This window comes from Vidua macroura, chromosome 11 (genome assembly GCF_024509145.1).
Source record: "Vidua macroura isolate BioBank_ID:100142 chromosome 11, ASM2450914v1, whole genome shotgun sequence".
Lineage (NCBI taxonomy): Eukaryota > Metazoa > Chordata > Aves > Passeriformes > Viduidae > Vidua > Vidua macroura.
This window is the reverse complement of record NC_071581.1, coordinates 12,110,776-12,128,983: the sequence shown is the minus strand read 5'-3', so window position 1 is coordinate 12,128,983 and position 18,208 is coordinate 12,110,776. Positions and strand designations below refer to the sequence as shown.

General features: G+C 44.0%; 1 protein-coding gene across 4 annotated transcripts; it reads left to right on the top strand.

The window, feature by feature from the left end:
- Positions 1–1,949: 1,949 nt before the first annotated feature.
- On the top strand, positions 1,950–15,727 carry AKTIP (AKT interacting protein). 4 transcript variants are annotated; one of them, XM_053987141.1, is made up of 10 exons: positions 1,950–2,295; positions 6,472–6,587; positions 7,864–8,069; positions 9,608–9,672; positions 9,756–9,856; positions 11,041–11,129; positions 11,201–11,299; positions 11,513–11,620; positions 12,181–12,241; positions 14,801–15,727. In XM_053987141.1, the coding sequence occupies exons 2-10, from the start codon at positions 6,546–6,548 to the stop codon at positions 14,909–14,911; spliced, it is 882 nt and encodes a 293-aa protein (XP_053843116.1). In that variant the 5' UTR covers positions 1,950–2,295; positions 6,472–6,545; the 3' UTR covers positions 14,912–15,727. The 4 variants fall into 4 exon arrangements, with proteins under 4 accessions (XP_053843116.1, XP_053843117.1, XP_053843115.1 ...); XM_053987142.1 differs by lacking the exon at positions 1,950–2,295 and adding an exon at positions 2,420–2,487; XM_053987140.1 differs by lacking the exon at positions 1,950–2,295 and adding an exon at positions 2,721–3,055 and having other exon boundaries at positions 14,804–15,727.
- The last annotated feature ends 2,481 nt before the right edge of the window (positions 15,728–18,208 follow it).

Below are 18,208 nucleotides of genomic sequence, written 5' to 3'. Positions count from 1 at the left end.
ATTTTGCAACATCCTGAGCATGTACAGTCAACACCAAAATGTTGTTCAAGCCACAGAATTTTGCAGGATGAGATCTGCAAAGCATGTAAGTGAGGATTTCATTATCACCTTTCATTCCTCAGCAAGGACAGCACCTGATACAGGCAAGACACTTTGAAGAATGGTTAGGTCTGAAAAGCCCACTGATGGAGGTAACCACATAAAAAAAAGATTTCTGGACACAAAACCTTCAAAGGAGAGTTGGTAGGAAGAGATTTAGAGCAGGAAAAAGAAAATAGATAGCAGGAAAAAGATTGAGAAAAAAAGGAGGTAACAAGTGACTGCTACTACTGCATGTAGCAGTGGAAGGCAGATAATTTTGGATATGAGCCTAAAGGGAAGTTGTGCAGCACTTCAGTGGTGCAGGCAAAGAGCTTGCATTTGAAACACTGAAGAACAGGAAATTGCTGAAGGGTGTTAGAAACCTGGCTGTTTAGCCAGAATAATAACGTTATTAACTGACTGAAGACTTTAAAGTGGCATTTTGAGGACAGGGGGATAGGAGGCTACAATAATTGAGACAAAGTGATAACCTTAGTGTGGTATTTTTGCTTATAGCTTAGGAACAAAAATAAATCCACCCTATATGCATTGATTTTTAAAATTCTCTGTAATTTTTATACTTGAGATAGCATGGATTTTGTTGTCACATTCCAAACCTTGACAAATTACTTCAGTTTTGGTATAGCACTTTTGTAATTGTTCTACTGGGCTCAGAAAAAGTCTAATTACAAATCAAAAATGAACTCCTGAGGTTCATTCTTTTTTCCTCCTTTTCTTCGGCAGATTATAGAGCTAAATTTTGTATTTATATCTGTGTGTATATATTTTTAATGTAAATTTACATTGTGTGTCTAGGTACCTGCTCAGCAGTAGTATCAGAACTGGTATTATTAATTTTAAAAGGAGGTTTAAAATGTGCCAGCAAGTGTATTAATGTGGCTAATAAGGGCAGCGGGATCCTCGGGTGCATTAGGAAGAGCACTGCCAGCAGGTCAGGGAGTGATGCTGCCCCTCTAGGCAGCCCTGCTCGGGCACAACTGGAGTGCTGTGCAGTTCTGGGCTCCTCAGCAAGAGAGTCATGGAGCTCCTGGAGCAGGTCCATCCAGCAAAGATGGTCAAGGGGTTGGAGCGCCTCTCTTCCAAGGAAAGGCTGAGGGGTCGGGGCTGTTCGCCTTTGGGAGGAGATGGCTGAGAGGGACCCTCAGCCCTGTCTGTGCCTGTCTGCAGAGAGCAGGGCCCGGGCTCTGCTCCTGGTGCCCAGCAATGGGCCAAGAGGAAGGGGCAGGAATGACACCCAGAAGTTGCACCTGGACACGAGCAAGGAGTTCTTTGCTGTGCAGGGCCCGAGCACGGAACAGCCTGGCCAGAGGCTGCGGAGTGTCCCTCACTGGGGACATTCCAGAACTGTCTGCACACAACCCTGTGCCCTGTGCTCTGGGTAATTCTGCTTGAGCAGGGAGGTTGGACCGGTGACCCACTATGGTCCCTTCCAACCTGACCCATCCTGTGATTCTGTGAGGAAAAAAAACCAAAAAAATTCAACTGAAAATGTTTTTTAAATGTCCATTTTAGTAGCCTGTGAGAAGGAGTGACGAATGTCCACGACTGACTACGTCACCCCTAGTAGCAGGTTGGAGTTCTCGGCTCATACAGGCAGCGTTAGCTACAAATTCTGGAGAGGCTGAGTGGATGCCTCAGAGCACACACACACGGTGTTCACCGAGCTGCAGCGCTGTGCCACTGTTCCGCTGCCCCTCGCTGTCCGGTGCGGGAACACGTCCCCGGTGCGGCTGTCCCGGATGGCATCGCCTCAGCTCCGCCTCTCCTGCCCTTCCCCGGGCTTCCCCCGGCAGCCCGGCACAGGCAGCCCGGCACAGGCCGTCCCGCTCCCTCCGCCCGCCCCTCCTCCCTCCGCGGCCCCGCTGGGACCGGCGCTCGGACACGGGCCGGTGCCGGACGGGCCCCAGGCCCCGCCCCAGGCGGCCTCTGAGCCCACCGACCAATGGCGTGCGTCCCCGCGCGCCCCGCTGACCAATGAGAGCTGCTTTTTCTCTAAGCTCTACCCGCGGCGCATTCAGCCAGTTTAGAGAGTGACAGGTGCACCCGCGCGATCCCATTGGTCTGCCCGACACTAGACGGACAAGCCTTCGGACCAATCGCCGTGCGCGGGGCGGGGCCCGCAGCTCCCGGCCGGCCGGCCCCGCGCGGTGACGGAGCCGGGGCGGCCCCGGCGCGTCAGGCCCGTCCCGAGCTGTGAGTGGCGGCCGCGGCCGCGCCGCCCGCCCCGCGGGGCGGTACCGGGAGCGGCGGGCGCCGATTGGCCGCGGGGGGCGGCCCGGATGTGCGGCCGGAGGGGCGGGCGGTAAATGGGGCTGTGCCGGGGGTAGCGGGAGCGGCGGCGGCGGCGGCGGGGCCTGGGCCGCGCGGGTGAGCGGCGGAGCCTCGGTGGGTGAGCGAGAGGGGCTACAGCGCCCGGCCCTGCCCGAGCGGAGCCTCCCGGGCGGAACGGGCGCGGGAGGGCAGCGGGGCTGTTCTGGCGCTGAGGGGCTGCGGGCTGTCTGCGGCCGCGGAGCCGTCACCTGCCGCCGTGAGGGGCCGGGCGGGCGCGGCCCGTTGGGGCTGCCCCGCGCTGGGTGCGAGAGGCGCCGCGGGCTCGGCCGCTGCCAGCGGGGCCCGGCCCGGCGGCTGCCAGCCCTCAGGTCGTTGCTCCCCGCCCTGGGAGCCGCTTCGCGCTGCGGCACGGCCGAGGCCTCGGCGGTAACACCCCGGGGCCCGCTCCGGCTTCGCAGGACTGCTCTTAACCTGCCATGACCCCCGGCTGTCCGGTCCCTCTGGGCGCCCTGTGCTGGGGGACTCGGCCGGCCAACACCCCATGTCCCTTAGGCTGCTGTCTAAGAGCAGGTGTCGTTGGCGTAGATTATAGTTTCCTAGTGGACTGAGCTCGTAGCAGCAGGTGTTGGTATGGAACGTTTAACCCACGTGTGGAAGAAGAGTTGGCGAACAGGCTTGACTGGTCAGTGTTCCTGTTCGCCGCCACCAGCGGCTCCCGTGCTGTCCGGCAGGTTAAGGTGTGGCTGAACGAGGGCCTTGGGTCCAAAGGAGGTCAGGAGTGGTTGTGCTGGAGAGAAGTGAGTTCCAGTGCGAACTGACAGCGGCGGTTGCTGGACAAGCACGTAATACTGTGTGTGCAATATGCACTGTTCTCTGGTGCTCTGCTGAAGTAGCTCAGTTTGCTCTCAGGGGTGGGAGTGGTTCTCTTTGATTTGTTGACGTTTCCAGAAAATCTTTAGAAGAGTGCTCTGTTCCAAGCAGATAAAGTTTTTTCACATTGCTTTAGTGTTGTGTTTGATCAAATAACTCTGTTGGTGAGAGGAGAAAAATATGACACATATTAGGAGAGGGGGTAAAAATGAGACTTTTCTTGATGAAACTTTCTAATGTAGAGAAGGAAAAGGTGCGAAAGCAAAGAAATTAAATGTTATGGTTTTGCTAGTGATAACTTCAGTTTTTTGAAGTCTTTTAGAGTGCTGATGAAGTATCAGATAACTTTACACTTGCTCTGACTGCTGGTGTGTATTGCGTACCTGGAGAATGTGGACATGAAGTTACACCTGGCAGCAGGTGGCTCTTGGGCCCAGTGTGGTGCTGTGGATAACTTAAAAGGTCTTTCCAAGAAGCAGTATTTGAAGTAGTGTTTCTTCAGAAGTTTGTGTTCTGTCTTTGTGTAGTTGCTGTTTTACTGAAAGGAAAGTGCTACAGAAGAAGGGAGCCGTGGGAGGAGGACAGCTCAGGGGGGTTGCTGTTACTTGCTGTTCTTAAAGCAGGAGAAATCAGTAGAATGTACAACTGAGTGGCACACTATCGAGCTCTTCTGGATGAGGTACTGTGAATGTTGACAGTGTGAAAGGAGAGAGAGGGGGATGGTTTTGAATGTTTTTATTCCCTTTCCATAAAATCAGAAGAGAGTATTGGGTTCTTTTGGGAACCTGACGGTTTTAGTAGTTACAGCATTGGAAGATGCCATAATGGTGGGTACCTTGGGGTAGACACTGAGCCCTGGGTAGGTGTGAATGCCTAAACTGCTTAGAAATTCCACTTAATAATATCAGAACTTGGCTCTCCTTTGTCTGCTGCAGACATAGTGAGAATAGGATAGGTGGTCAAATGTAAATTTGCTGTTGCTTGGTTATTGTTTTTAATTTTAGCAGGTGTTTGAGACTGGAGGAAGTTTAACAATAAATTTAGGATGGTACCATGTATGATTTATAATTGGCAAGCAACTGGATAAAAAAAAGTCTGTGCAAGACGCCCTGTGGAAGTTATTCTTTAGCTTAACTAGAGCTAAAACAATGTTTTATTTGCTCTTAATAGCACGTAGGTAGGCAAAGGTGGAAGTGTACTGAGATACCCTGCTTTGTGAAGGGTGGATCTGGTGACTGAACTGCATCTAACATCAGTTTCCAAGCTTCTAGAGAAGTCCCCTGTTTCCCTGGGAGTAGGTTGGGCAGGTTTTTACCTACATGTGTTGCTCTTTGTCCTGCTGACTCCTTCTCTCCTATCTCTGGTTCCGGGTTAATGCAGCTTGTAAAAAACACCAGCCCAAAACAAACAAACTCATCCCACCCCAATCCCATAATCACTCCAGATTCCAGCTAATTGTCTTCCAACCTGTACCTCAACTCCCAGCACTTTTCCCTCTTGTCAGAGCTGGAGCGCTCAGGTGCTCTTTGTGCGTCAGTTCCTCCACCCTCTGGTTACACCAGAGTTTCCCGAGGAAATGTCTCGTACCTTCCTGGCCCAGTGTCTTCCTGTCTTACTTAGTCTGGCTGGTTTGATGGAAAAGGCACAGCCCTCTGGCAGGATTCTGCTTTCCAGACAAAAGATGGGCAAAAGTGAAAACATCTTCTCCCTGCTTTCACAGGGCAGTAGCTGTGCTTTGACTTTCTCTCTTCAGTGGCTCAGAATGGTGTGAAACTCTGGCTGCTGAAGAGGAGAAAATACCTGCAGGAACCTGTTGTATATTGGAATGTTTGAGATGATTTTGGGTGGGGAAATTAATTATTTTTCATCACTTTTCTGAAAGGTGCTTGCATTTTTTTTTAATATTTAGCTGCTGCATAGCCTAGAAGGCTATGATTTGATATTGATGTTTCTTTTAAATATTTAAAATTCCTAGACTTTCTTTGGGTGTGTGTGGGTTTTTTGTTGTTTTTTTTTTTTTTTTTTTTTTTTTTTTGTGTTTTTTTTGGTTTTTTTTGTTTTTTTTGGTTTGTTTTTTGGTTTTTTTTTGTGTTTTTTTTTTTTTTTTCTTTCAATAAGATTGGCATTTATTTTAATTTTAGGAAGATTTTGATAATAATATTTCCATTTCCTCTATAAACTACTCAGACCAATGGTGAACAGATGCTGCCTTCCTTACTGTAGTAAAATTGTAGTGTTGACCACAATAGAAACCTGTGCCACTGGCTCTGTCTTTCTCACATCACGTTAGCTTTCTTGATCCATGCTGTGAAACTTTCTATTAAAGCAACTGAGTAAAGTGCCTCAAAACCTAAGGTGATGGAGCCAAAAATGGGAGGGTGAGATGAGGAAAGAAAGTAGGAGAACTGGAGAGGAAAAAAAAGGGTAGAGGCAATAGGTTGTGCCAGATAAGAGGTGCTATGGATCACAGTTCTTGAAAAAGTAATAGCAAGACTTGAAAAAAAAAGAGAGAAAGAGAGGAAAGCAAGGACATACACAGTAGATGACACTGAAACTCCAAATACTGCTGAAGTCCTTGTTATTGGGCTGCTGGTCTAAAGAGCACTAAGCCTTAGTGCTCATAATGAGACCATTAAATAAGCCACAGAGAAACTTCTGTGTTCTATGGCTTTGTCTATTCCTGGTGGTGTTCCAATGCAGATGAAAACAAAATGACACATACATGATGCAAACTCAGTGAAAGGATCATCTCTGTCACTGGGAATGACAGAATTTCTCCAACTGGGACACTTCAGAAATGTGCAAAGTCAAGAGTGTCTGTGAGGGACAGTTCTTAACAGGGTCATGGTTCTGTCTGGTGCTGGACTGAAATGGGGAGGTGGTAACTTTAATATTTGCACATGTAGGGAGTCTTCCTAAACTGTGCCGAGTCAAGAGATGACCCTTTTTTTTCTTCTCATTGGCAAAATGAACATGGAATGCAGAATGTTGAGTCTTTCTCTAGCAGAAAGAGGGCAGAGATTCAGGTGCAGAAATAGAAGTGTTATTCTTCTGGAGCATGTAATAGAGCTTTGGCATTTTTAACTGTTGTTGGTCTTGCATACATGCATGAAATTTTCTTCTGAAGTTGCAGAAAGATAATGCTGACTGCAGAATTAGATCTGAATCCTATTTATATATTGAGTCCTATTTATCTGTTAAATGCATGTTCATTCTGTTTACTTTTAGGGTACAAATCCAAAGGGCCTGAGGACACTCCAGAGACACCGAAAAGTGGCAGCCCCTTATTTGGAATCCGCGTTATGAACCCTTTCTGGAGCATGTCTACAGGTTCTGTGCGCAAGGTATTTAATGAATGGATGCCAGGAAGTGTTGTCATGCTTGGGAGGGGTGGTAGTAGTGCTGGGAAAAAACATCAGGTGATCTGCAAATAGTGTTTTACTGTGCATTTATCCTGAGGGTTGTGATCACCTTCAGTAAAAGTGCAAACTAGCTTTGAGCTCTGTTAACTGGAATGTGCCTGTGCATAGAGTCTACTCCAGAATTTGTTGACTCTTTTTATCTGAAGCATCTTTAAAGAGGAAATGTGAAACAAATTAGTTAAAGCAGTGGAAACACTTTTTTTCTTAAGACATTTTAGTGTCTTATGTAGAGCTTAGCCACAGCATGTGCAATGGGCTTTGACAAAACTATGCCTCTATAGTGCCGTCGCTGCTTGAGGTTGTAGCAGTAATAAAAGTATGGGAGTTCTAGGGTTAATCACTTCCCAGGTATTCAGTTCTAGGGCAAATTATGTAATACTGATCATGAGGTATTGTTACTAGTCTAGACCTTGGGCCCTCCAAAACACCACAGCTTAAATCCTGCCTTTAGTCACCACATGTAGCCTAAGCACAAGTCTGTAGCCTGCATATTTGTCCTGGCAATCTGTAGAATGATTCTGGGGTCTGTGAGTAGTACAGTGTTTGTTGGCAGTGGTTTGTTTGTTCTTTTCTTCCAAGAAAAGGCAGCAAAGGCATAAAAGGGTTCCTATAGTAAAACTATTTAAACTTGGTACAACTGCCAAGTGGTGATCCTTTCATTGTGGGAGTGAGCTATAGGATCAGTTCCAAGTGGAATGTTGATGTCTTAAGCACAGTCAGGAAGTGAAATACATAAAATTTTGGTTTTTCATCTCAGTTTTACTACACTACTTTAAAGTGTCTTTGAAGTCTACAGTGTAAGGATGCTTGTCAGTAGAAATGATTTATCTTGATGCACTGTGTGCTAGAAATAGATTGACTTGTAAGCTGATGTTATATACTGTCTGGTTTCAGGTTCTAAATAAATGTAAGCCTCCTTAAGCATTTGTCCTAATCTGCAGATTTCCTATCCAGCACTGAATGCTTTTGTGCTTGTAGGTTGTGTTTAGTTGAACAAAAGTCTATTTAAAAATAAAATGCAAGGGAACACCCCTCCATGCTCTTCCTCAAGCAATAGATCACCAAAACCCAAGATATGTTTCATTGGCCTAACTTGTAATTACCATAATTTGGTTTAAACCTGTGTTAAAATATGTTCATATGTTAAATATGTCTGAAATATGGCCTGTGATCTCATGGTTTTCCTTTGATTTGACAGAGATCTGACACTGAAGAGAAAACATTGAGTGGAGAGCTTCGAACCAGTCCCCTGCGAGCCTCTGCAAAGAAACAGTTGCCTTCTATCCCAAAGAATGCTGTGCCAATAACCAAGCCTGCTTCACCTGCCACCTCTTCCCAGTCCACAAATGGAACACATGCTTCCTATGGACCTTTTTATTTGGAGTACTCACTACTTGCAGAATTGTAGGTTTTCACTTTTTTCATCTTTTTTAGGTCCTGGGCTTATGCTTCAGTGGAGAAAAAACCCTGCAAAGGCCTAGTTCTTGCATGATGTCTGTCATAGTTTTTGAAGGCAGGAAAGCATTGTCTGCAGAATTCTTTTTCTGGAGCAGCAGCCTTGATCTCTTGAGACAGAAAGGGAGAAAAAAGATGAGATTTTAAGGGATACTTTTAGATGTCTTTCTCTGAATTATTAGATTTCTTAATCTTGAAGTAAGCATGTTGTGAGTTTAGTTATCCTAATGGCATTTTGGTCAGAAATACCAAATATTTGAAACAAGTATTAAAGGTGAAGCAGCAGATGCCAAGTGGGAAGATGCTCATGAGTATATGGTTCTATCTAACGAGTTAGGTTGTGGGACCTTCCTTCAGCTGTCACATGAAACACTTGAACACTGCCTGATCCAGTTGATCAAGTGGATGTTGGGAAGTCTGTATTCATTTCTGTGATATTTAACGTGAAACTTATGCGGCAGGAGTTGCATTTCACCCATCTAGTGATTTGTAGGCTGCTGTGGGAGCATAACAATCTCTCTTGAAAACTTTCTAGTTATATAACTGGTTAGTGCTACAGAGCTGAAGGGACTTCCTCTGTAATAGACATACTGGATTCCCAAGTATGTGGTGCCTTTTGGAATGAAATCCCTGGAGTCCTTATGCAACACTGTGTCTCAGTTCTTGTATTTAACTGTTAAGTTGAAAGTGAGAACTCTCAAAACATTTATTTCTTTTTTGAGGAATTGACTCTGCCTTTTAATTCAAGAAAGATATTTTTCTTCTGAGTAAATATATTGGTACTATAATGCAAATTCATTACTGGGGAACTAATAACAAATAGTAGGGAAATGGTAGGCAGAGAACTGTGTTAATGGTTTACTTTAAGATTGTTGTTTGTTTGTGCAAGCATGTAGAGTTCAGTTTAATGAACCCATACACCAAGTAACTGGAAAACCTGTGATGTTAATAACTTGGTTTTTCGTTTGTTTTGGCTATTGTCAGTGTAATTTTAGCTTGATCTGCAGCATAGTGTCATCTAAAACTGAAAAAAATACTTGTTTAAAATTGAGGTTGAAGTTTGGTCACATTTCAGCAGCAATTACAATTGACTGTGAATCTGTGTTCAAAATTACTTAATTGAATTTCTTTTTTCTTCCTTACTTTGAGACTGGGGATTCAGTAGAAAATTGTAAATTTCTGTACTGACATATGTTAAATGCATCTACTGAGGGAAGAGTTTTTCTGCTTATCTACTTAGTTTTCTCAGGAGGAATAGTGTTCTCTGCTAGTAAGTATATATATATATATATATATAGGTGGAGTGGTGTAAAAAGCAGGAGGGAAAGAGTGTGATTTCACTATATTTGTCACCTCCTTCTGTGAGCAGCCTTGGGAATTGGGAGTGAGTTTGTGGAAGAAAGCCCTGTTGGGCTGTGGGTGGTACATTCTGGGTTTGCTGTGTCAGTGTGGTTGTGGATCTGAGTGCTGACTCTGATTGATTGCAGTACCTTGGTGGTGAAGCAGAAGTTGCCAGGTGTCTACGTGCAGCCCTCGTACCGCTCAGCTTTAAGTAAGTTTAAACTTAACTTTTAAGTTGTTTTATATATGTACATTTGCTAATTCTTTCACTCAAGCAAACTTTCTCACTTGCAGTGTGGTTTGGTGTCATATTCATAAGACATGGGCTCTACCAGGATGGTGTGTTTAAGTTCACTGTCTATATTCCTGATAATTACCCAGACGGAGACTGCCCGGTAAGTGGCTATCTCTTGGCTCTTTCTTCCTTCCTGGAGAAATATAGATTTTTGTTAAAGCTGATGCACCAATTTTTTTCCTTGAACTCATTTTGTTCACTTGACTGGGCTCATTTGCTATGTCTTGTACACATTTGCAAACCACTGTGGAGGAATTACATTACTGTGATTACTGAGACTGGTGTGGAGTGAACTTCCTGAGGTCAGATGCATTAGGGTGTTAAGTAATAAACCAGTTCTTTCCCTTCACTCTTGATTTGCTACTTCCTCAGCAGGAACTTGAAATTGAAGCCCTTAAAGAGGTATCAGAATTGAGTAGTGATATAATGGAATGTAAAATCCAGACACCTGTGCTGTGCTTGCTATAATACTGCAGGATTTCTTGATTGTCTGTTCTAAATTACATTGAAACAAAGAACCAAAAATTTGAGTAGAACATGGTGAAGCAAAGGGAGGAGGAGACAGGTGTTACTTTGGTGTTATATTCCATCTCTGCTTTCTCTTTTCCTCTTTAGTGAAAAGGTTCCAAGTTATTAGACCAATTTTAAAATAAAAAAATACTTTGTGGCAGTCAGACTCTTCAGAGCGGCTTACCCTCTTGGCCACACTTCTTTAAGAGGAAGATTTGAGGGCAGGTGCACACAACTGCTGTGTTGCGTAGCTGCCTGCTTGGTGTCAAGTTTTATATAAAGCTACCATCTTTGAAAGAACATAACTAGTAGGAAACCTTTCTTTTGGAACAATGTGTGAACACTGATGAGCTGTACAGAGCTGGAGACACCAAGGTGTCACTGCTCAGTTTACTTAAAAGTGTGTAGGATAAAAAAAGAGTATTGATTATAGCTCAAGTATGTAAAAAGCTTTCAGTCACAAATAGCTAAACCAGAAAAACTCCTTTAATCTGTTCTTATCTGATATTATTACCTGTGTTGGCACTAGTGCCTGTGCAGTTAACTGGATTAGTTTCCTGATTTGGTGATGGCATGTTAGAGAGGACAAGAAGCTACATGTTACACAGGTGTGTTGGGTTACAGTTTCACAGCTGGTAGAAATCACTTGCAGTTGCTTTCCTTTAATACAGTAACAATTAATTAGTATTTGGAAGCAACATTTGACTGACCTTGACCAATGGTGTTGGCATTAGGATTGAAGTTGTCATAATGAATTTTTTTTTCCTAACACAGCGCTTGGTTTTTGACCTGCCTGTCTTCCACCCACTAGTGGACCCTTTATCTGGTGAACTGGATGTGAAAAGAGCATTTGCAAAATGGAGGTTAGTGCTGACAAATTGATGGATAATTTGAGAAGTTTGTTCCATTCTTCATCGTGCTTTGTTCTTTTTAGGAGAAATCATAATCACATATGGCAAGTGTTAATGTACGCTCGCAGAGTCTTCTACAAGATTGATACAACCAGTCCTCTGAACCCTGAGGCTGCAGTGCTGTGAGTATCTTCCATGTGTATGGGCATAGCCTCTTGAGAGGTTCTGGCATAGACTTGCAGAAACAAGAGGTTTGTAAAATTTTGTCCACTCGTGGTCTCTGCCTTCAGACTTGGTTGCGTTAGGAACTCAAGTTAGGGTTTGCCGAGCCTGTGCTTCTAGAGCAACTTGTGGCTCCTTGCAATTACTTAACACTACTTACTTCTGTCTTGCAGGTATGAAAAGGATGTTCAGCTGTTCAAAAGTAAAGTGGTAGACAGTGTCAAACTATGCAGTAGTCATTTATTTGATCAGCCCAAAATAGAGGACCCCTATGCAATCATGTGAGTACTCTGAGCAAATTCACCCTGTCCTAATGTTTTGAGAGCAAGTTTTGGTGTAGTTGCTGATGGCAGCCTTTCTCTGTCAGGCTGACCTGCTTTTGTTTTAGAAAAAAGCCTCAATAACCAAGCAAACCTCAGAACAAGCAAAAAGCCCTTAAACACCCACCTCCCTCAGGCAGAAATGCCCATGAATTAATGTTGCTTTCTGGTTTTCCTGAGCTCAGTTTGCAAGTTTGCATGACTGTAGCTTTGGTCAGAGTTTTAAAATCCTTCTAAAGCTTGCATGTATGGGGGATGGAGTAGTCAGCTTCATGGCGAATAGGAGTGGTTTTTCATGTCACATGTGCTGAACTTCCAGTTCTCAGAAATTAAAACCTAAACATTTATTGTTGAAAAAATCCATGACCATATGAATTTAGTTCTTAACTGTATATTTTAGCACCACTTATAATTTACTTAAAATTCAACAAACGAAACAAAGGAAAATCACTGCTTTCTCCTCTCTCTGTGCTGTGGTTTGCAAAAATGCCAAGTAAGAGTAAACTATACTTTTTCTGTAGCTTTTCTCCGTGGAATCCAGCTATACATGATGAAGCTAGAGAGAAGATGTTGACTCAGAAGGTACGTGCGCGTTCACATTCTCACTCTAGGAAGGGTTTATTGCCCGGTACAGGAAGAAAGATTCTCTGTGTACTAGAGAGACCTTTTCCCATCCCTCTTTTGGCTCAGCAGGAATGCTGGAACTGTTGTGACATAACTGCTTCGTTAGGAGACCACTGCTTTAACTTCAGTGTGTTAAGTAATTAGTCACTTAGCCAGAAAGCTTTGTACAACTCCTGGCACAAAGCAGATATTTTCTTTTTTGTTTATGGATGGAAAGGATGAAGACATTCACTGGCAGCCTGTTAGCTTGTCCTGCACTTGTCATGACTGTTACCATTTCTTCATTACCTTCATTACAGTCCCCAACAGTTGAGAGATTGAATCAAAGCTTCAGCACTTTCTTCTCCTTGCAAAGTTTCTGAAGCAGCACAAGCATAGTCCCTTGCTCGCTTCTCTAATGCTGCTGATTTCTGATGAGACAATATCAGCTCACCAAAAGGTGCTGAGAGTTCCTTCCATCACAGAGTGATGCTTCTGACAGAGTAAGAATGTGTTGGCTCATAGAGCTTTCACCTGATGGGTGATGGGATGTGATTTAGGATTCAGACTGTTCATGTTTTGTTTTGTTTTTTAATTACTGCTTTGCACTTGACAAGGCACACAGCAATTCGGAGTCTGTACTGAGTGGCCTGACAAGTCAATCCACTTGTAGTACAAAGGGATTCTGAAACAGTGGCTGCTGTCATAGCTGGACTGGCAAGGAAATGCACTCTGAATGTTTTGGTTACTGACTTGGCCTAAAGCTGTGTTATGTTTTTCTGGGGTTTTGTGTAATGAAAAAATATTTTTTTGTCAGTTTGAACTTGCCTTCCACACTGCATGCTTTACCTCATGTTCTTGCATGTCTTCTGGCATGAATGGTTTTAAAATTGATCTTAATATAGTACACACTGCCTGAGCTCAGTGTGGCAGTGTGCTCCCAAGTGCCAGAGTCACATTAGAGCCTTGGAACACACAGGAAAATATTTTGGGCAGATTGACTTCTTGATGTTCATACAAAACTTAAAGAAATACTTCTGATGCTTCTTTTTCTCATCCCTTTCTCCTTCATTCTTCACCTCCTTCTTATCCTTTAAATCAAAGACAAATAATAGGTCAGAGTGCTTGAAATGGAAAGGGTCTGATATTGTCTCAGACTGATAGCCAACAGTGACCTTTCTTTTGTCCTGTTTTCTTTGGTGATACCTGTTGATTTCTTTTTAGGTGAAAACAAACATCTTCTGTAACTATTGCATGCATGGTGCTGTGTTGTTCCAGTCATTTGTTGATAAGAATGGCCCAGCTTTTGTGCTGAAGATGTGTCCCAAATGTCAGTGTAGTTGTGAACATTCCCTGTAAAAACAAGTTCCCAAATCTTCCTACAGCCCTGGATGCTTGTTTATTACCCCTGAATTCTGTTCCTTGGGAAACAGCTAGGCCATTCAGGAAGGGCAGTGATGTCCCAGTTCCCTGCTGAGCACTTGGCTATTCCAAGGTGTAGTTCCAGTGTGCAGCATGGCAGAGGCAGCTGCCACTGCAAGGCTCAGGCTTAACTCATCCCTCTTGTTTGTTGTTGTCTAACATGTTATGGCAGGTCTGTCACACACTCATGGCACAAAGCATGGGGAGGGGCAGAAGTGCAGGTTCTCTTTTCCTGCTGCCTTATTTTACTTTTCAAGTAAAAGATTTTCCATGTTACAACTCAGTCTGCTCATGCAATTTTCACTTTATAGAGCTCAACACAATATTCCATGTTTGGTGTAGTTACTGTACACTTCCTGGTATTAAAATAACCCTGCAAGCTCTTCTGCTGCTTTGACCAGCTAGAGTAGATGTCTAATTTACTGATCTCTAACTACTTTGAATCTACAGCTGCTCCAAGTTGTATCTTTCTTCTTCAATTTCAAGCTTTTTTTTTTTTTTTTTTTTTTTGTCTTCTGAATTGCAGTAGTGAGTTCAAAATATCTGTTGCACTATTGGGTAATAGTTACTGTTCAAGCATTTAACTGTGACAAATGCTCAGGGAAGGGAAGGACAGGACCATCCTTGGAGAGCATTAGGAAACTCCCATGTTTAGCAAAGTCATTAACTGCTACTTTGGCACATTAATTTGGGTTCCTAACCACCTGTGGGGTGCAGTGTTCCTCCCCAGCACACCCAGCATTGCCAGGCAGAAGTACAGGGACAGTGCTGGGGGAGGTTTGGATTGACACTTCTTTCTGTAGAACCAAGAAATGTGCTGAAGTGCAGTGCAGTGATGCTGGGCTGGGGCCTCCAAGCAAAAGGAGTATCCTTAAGTCTTGATGGTGGGATAGGGCAGCTGTACCCAAGTCCTTAAAACTCCTGTATTGTCAGGGTGGTTCTGCAGATGCCACACACATTCCCACAAACCAGTAGCCATCTTACTATCCCTCTTTGAGGAGAGGAAGTGGTGCAAGTCTCTTTTGTGCTTGTATTTGCTAAAGATAAAAGAGATGGAGGGGGAGCTGAGAGGGTTTGGGTATCTTAAAATTGTAACTTCAGCTTTGTTTTCCCCAGAAGAAGCCGGAAGATCAGCTCTGCAAAAGCATGCACGTCTCTGGCCTGTCCTGGGTGAAGCCTGGCTCAGTCCAGCCCTTCAGCAAAGAAGAGAAGACAATGCCCACTTAGCTGTCCTGGACACTGGTGCACAAAACACTTTCTGGGGGTGGAGGGAATGTAACGGAGGGAGAAACAGCAAAGCAGCAGTTTCCTTCTTGACTACGGATTAGTAAAACCCGAATGGTAGCAGTGACTCCAGTAAACCTGCTCAATGGATTACTGACTCTTAATGTTTTACATATGCATTAGGTTTTCAAGGCTTGCCTGGAGTTTGGAAGTCTCTCTTGAACACTACAGTACTTCTACCTGAAGACTGTCTAGGGTGGGTAATTCCTCAGGGCTTTGAAATGCCTGGAGGTTTCGGGTTGGTTTTTAAGCTTTTATTTTTTTCCCTCCAGGAATAGCAATTTTTTAAGAAGAATCTTAAATTACTGGCAGAAATATTAGTATTGGAAATACGATGCCAGAGTTAAGCTGTGTTCATGTAAACTAATATAGCAGAGTTAAACACTATATTTAATGGTTTTAAATACTTTTGGTTTCTATTGTAAATATGTTAGGATCTGAAATTGTAAATAGACGGTTCATTGGCTCCATTTAGCACTTTCCAGAAGTAAAGCTGGGGATGATGTATGATGTATTATTGATTTGTAAATGGATACTGTCACTAAAGCGCACATTGGTCTGACAGGGTGAAAGCAGAATGTCAGGCTTGTTAGACTTTTTAGTACAGAAACACTAAAATCAAAGCTTTTAATGGTGGACTCTTGAGCTAATAAAATCTTAGAGGGTTTTAGATTCCCTAGGTGTCTAGGGGATTTCTTAGGATGGTTGACTGATGTGTGTTAATAGTGACATCTTAAAATAAAAAGAAACTGTGCTCTAGCTTTTGTCCCTGTTAGTCTGTGCTGTGGACAATTAGTGAAGAGTGGGAGCACCTGGTTACATAGGTGGTGCTTGTCTGCAGGGGTGTTTGGGATGCTCATGGGATGCCAGGAGCAGCTCTGCAGAAGAGACTTGTGTTCCACACACAGGAAAACCTCTCCAAAGCTCAAGTGAACTTATGACAGACGCTTACTTTTCCTAATGCCACAGCCTGGTGTGATATATTTTCTTGCCTCCCAGGAGTGTCCTATCAAAACCTGTAGTGCTAACCCCTTGGAGCTGGGCTGCTTTTCCTTTGACTCCCTTTGCCTGTATTGGTGGCATTAGTGCCAGCCAACTGCCTTGGGACAGCCTCTAGTGACTCGAGGTGTTTTGGGAGGGTGGTCAGTGATGTGGGGTCTATGTTGAATTCTTTTGTGTTCTGCTTTTAACTGACACGTTAAATTCACTTGTCATTTGCAACCTCTTCTGTTTGAGAATAACTTCTTGGCTTCTTAGGAAATGGGCAAAGACTTTCCCAGTAGTTTCATACACTCAGTGGCAGGAAGACCAGATGGCTTTGTGGCACTTGCCTCCATCACTGTTCTGAGTGGCATTAATGTCGCAGTAGCCTCAGTACTCTGGACACATGGCAGGTTATGAGGAACTGAACGTGCCTTAGAATTGCCATGTGCCTGATCAGATTTGCAGTAGAGGACAGGAACGGTGGGTTTGTATTGCCTGGAAAAGTGCTGCTGTGTGCCTTTCAAGGAAAGGATGTGGGAACAGTTTGAGGGTGCATGTATTGGCCTGGAGTGTTGCCACTAAAATACTGTGAAATGAGTTCTGTTGCTGCTGTTCTCCTTTTTTTGGGAAGACTGAAATTGAAATGCTTCTGATTTATCATGGGCAAGGTTTTAGTTCAAGGACTCGTGGTGTGAAGCAGATGATGGGCCTGGCCTTGTGCTGAGCTCAGGGCAGGGCAAGGCCTGGAGCTAAACCAGACTGTGACCATTCCTCTTTATTCAGTTCTCTGATTGCTCTGAAGCCTCCGTTATAAATCACTGACTTGCACATTTCCTAAGCCACTTAGGTGAAGGACTGGCAGAGAAGTTAAATCCCCTCTAATCTTGGGCCGCTCTTTGGGCTCTGCTGCAGCGCAGCCCCAGCTGCCAGTGCTGCTGTTGGCCAGGAAACACCACAGTTGGCAAGAACAGTGCCCAGGAGGAATGACAGGATAATGCTGGGAGTGATGGTTAGTGGAGTAGGTTTTGTTTCTCTCCGAGCTGTCACAGACCCCTTCGAGGCTGGTCACTAAGTTGGATTGCTCCAAGTTAAATACAGCTATCAACAGTTTGTTGAGAATAATTTTATTTATTTAGAGAATGTAGAATTTTATTTGGTTTAGAATGAATAATCTGAAAAATTCTTTTCGTTAGACTGGGAAAGGGGAGAGAATGCTGTGTACTTTTGCAATCAGACTTGCGTCTTTAAAGAAGCTTTTCCAGGAGCAAGCTAGGTAAAGGAGTACTGAAACAGTACCATGGAAATCAAATCCTTTCTCCTGGATTGTACTGTTTTTCCTAGAACAGGTACATAATTTGATGAAAGAGTAAGGCCTGGCCAATACTTTGATAAGGAGATGTTTCTGAGTATCATCTTTGAAATTCTGAACTCTCTAAAGAAGATTTCCAAAGGATCTGTAAGTTACACCAGTAGAATTTTTCTGCTGAGATTGCAGTTGGATTCCACCCAAAGTGTTCTAAGTCATGAAAGAAATTATTTGAAGCCGCTTCAGATTTTTCTTTTTTAAGTTTACATGCCTTTTTTTTTTCCTTTGGAACACCTCTGTTAAAGTTTTTTTGTTTTGTTTTGTTTTTAGAATTTTCTTCGAAGTAGAAACTGCAACTTCTATCTTGATTATTAGTTACAGCTGAGGGTGACTTAACAACTTGTTTTCAGAAAGGGACAGGAACAGCAGTTGATGAAATAGTCTCAGGCCCCCTAGGTAAAAAGGCAGGGAAGAACCAGTGCATCTAGCTGTACAAATAGAGCACCAGCCAGTGGTGGTCAAAGCTGTTCTTAACTACTTAAGAATGTTTAGAATGTTTAGACATTTCCCTCAGTTGAGTGTGAGTACCCAGCACACAGGAAATAATTCTGCTGTCACTGTGTGTGTGAGATCTTGTGTTAAAAGCTCCTGCAGGGAGGGCAGATTGCTCTGGAGCCCTCCAGTGCTGTGCAGTGAGGCAGCCACCTTCCTCCTCCTCTGCCAAGGGAGCAGCAGCTGGAGCTGGGGCATTCCCTGGCACTGCTGTCACTCCCAGGCCCTGCCTGGTGCCTTCTGACAGAACAGCAGGAGGGGACATGCATGGAACAACCACGGTGACTAAACCAGGGCAGGAGTAAATCCTTTCCCTTGTGGTGTGACTAAGATGTGATCATTTATTTATTTTTAAACCTTCAATTGCAGTGAGGGACTGAACTCCTTGCTGCAGACTT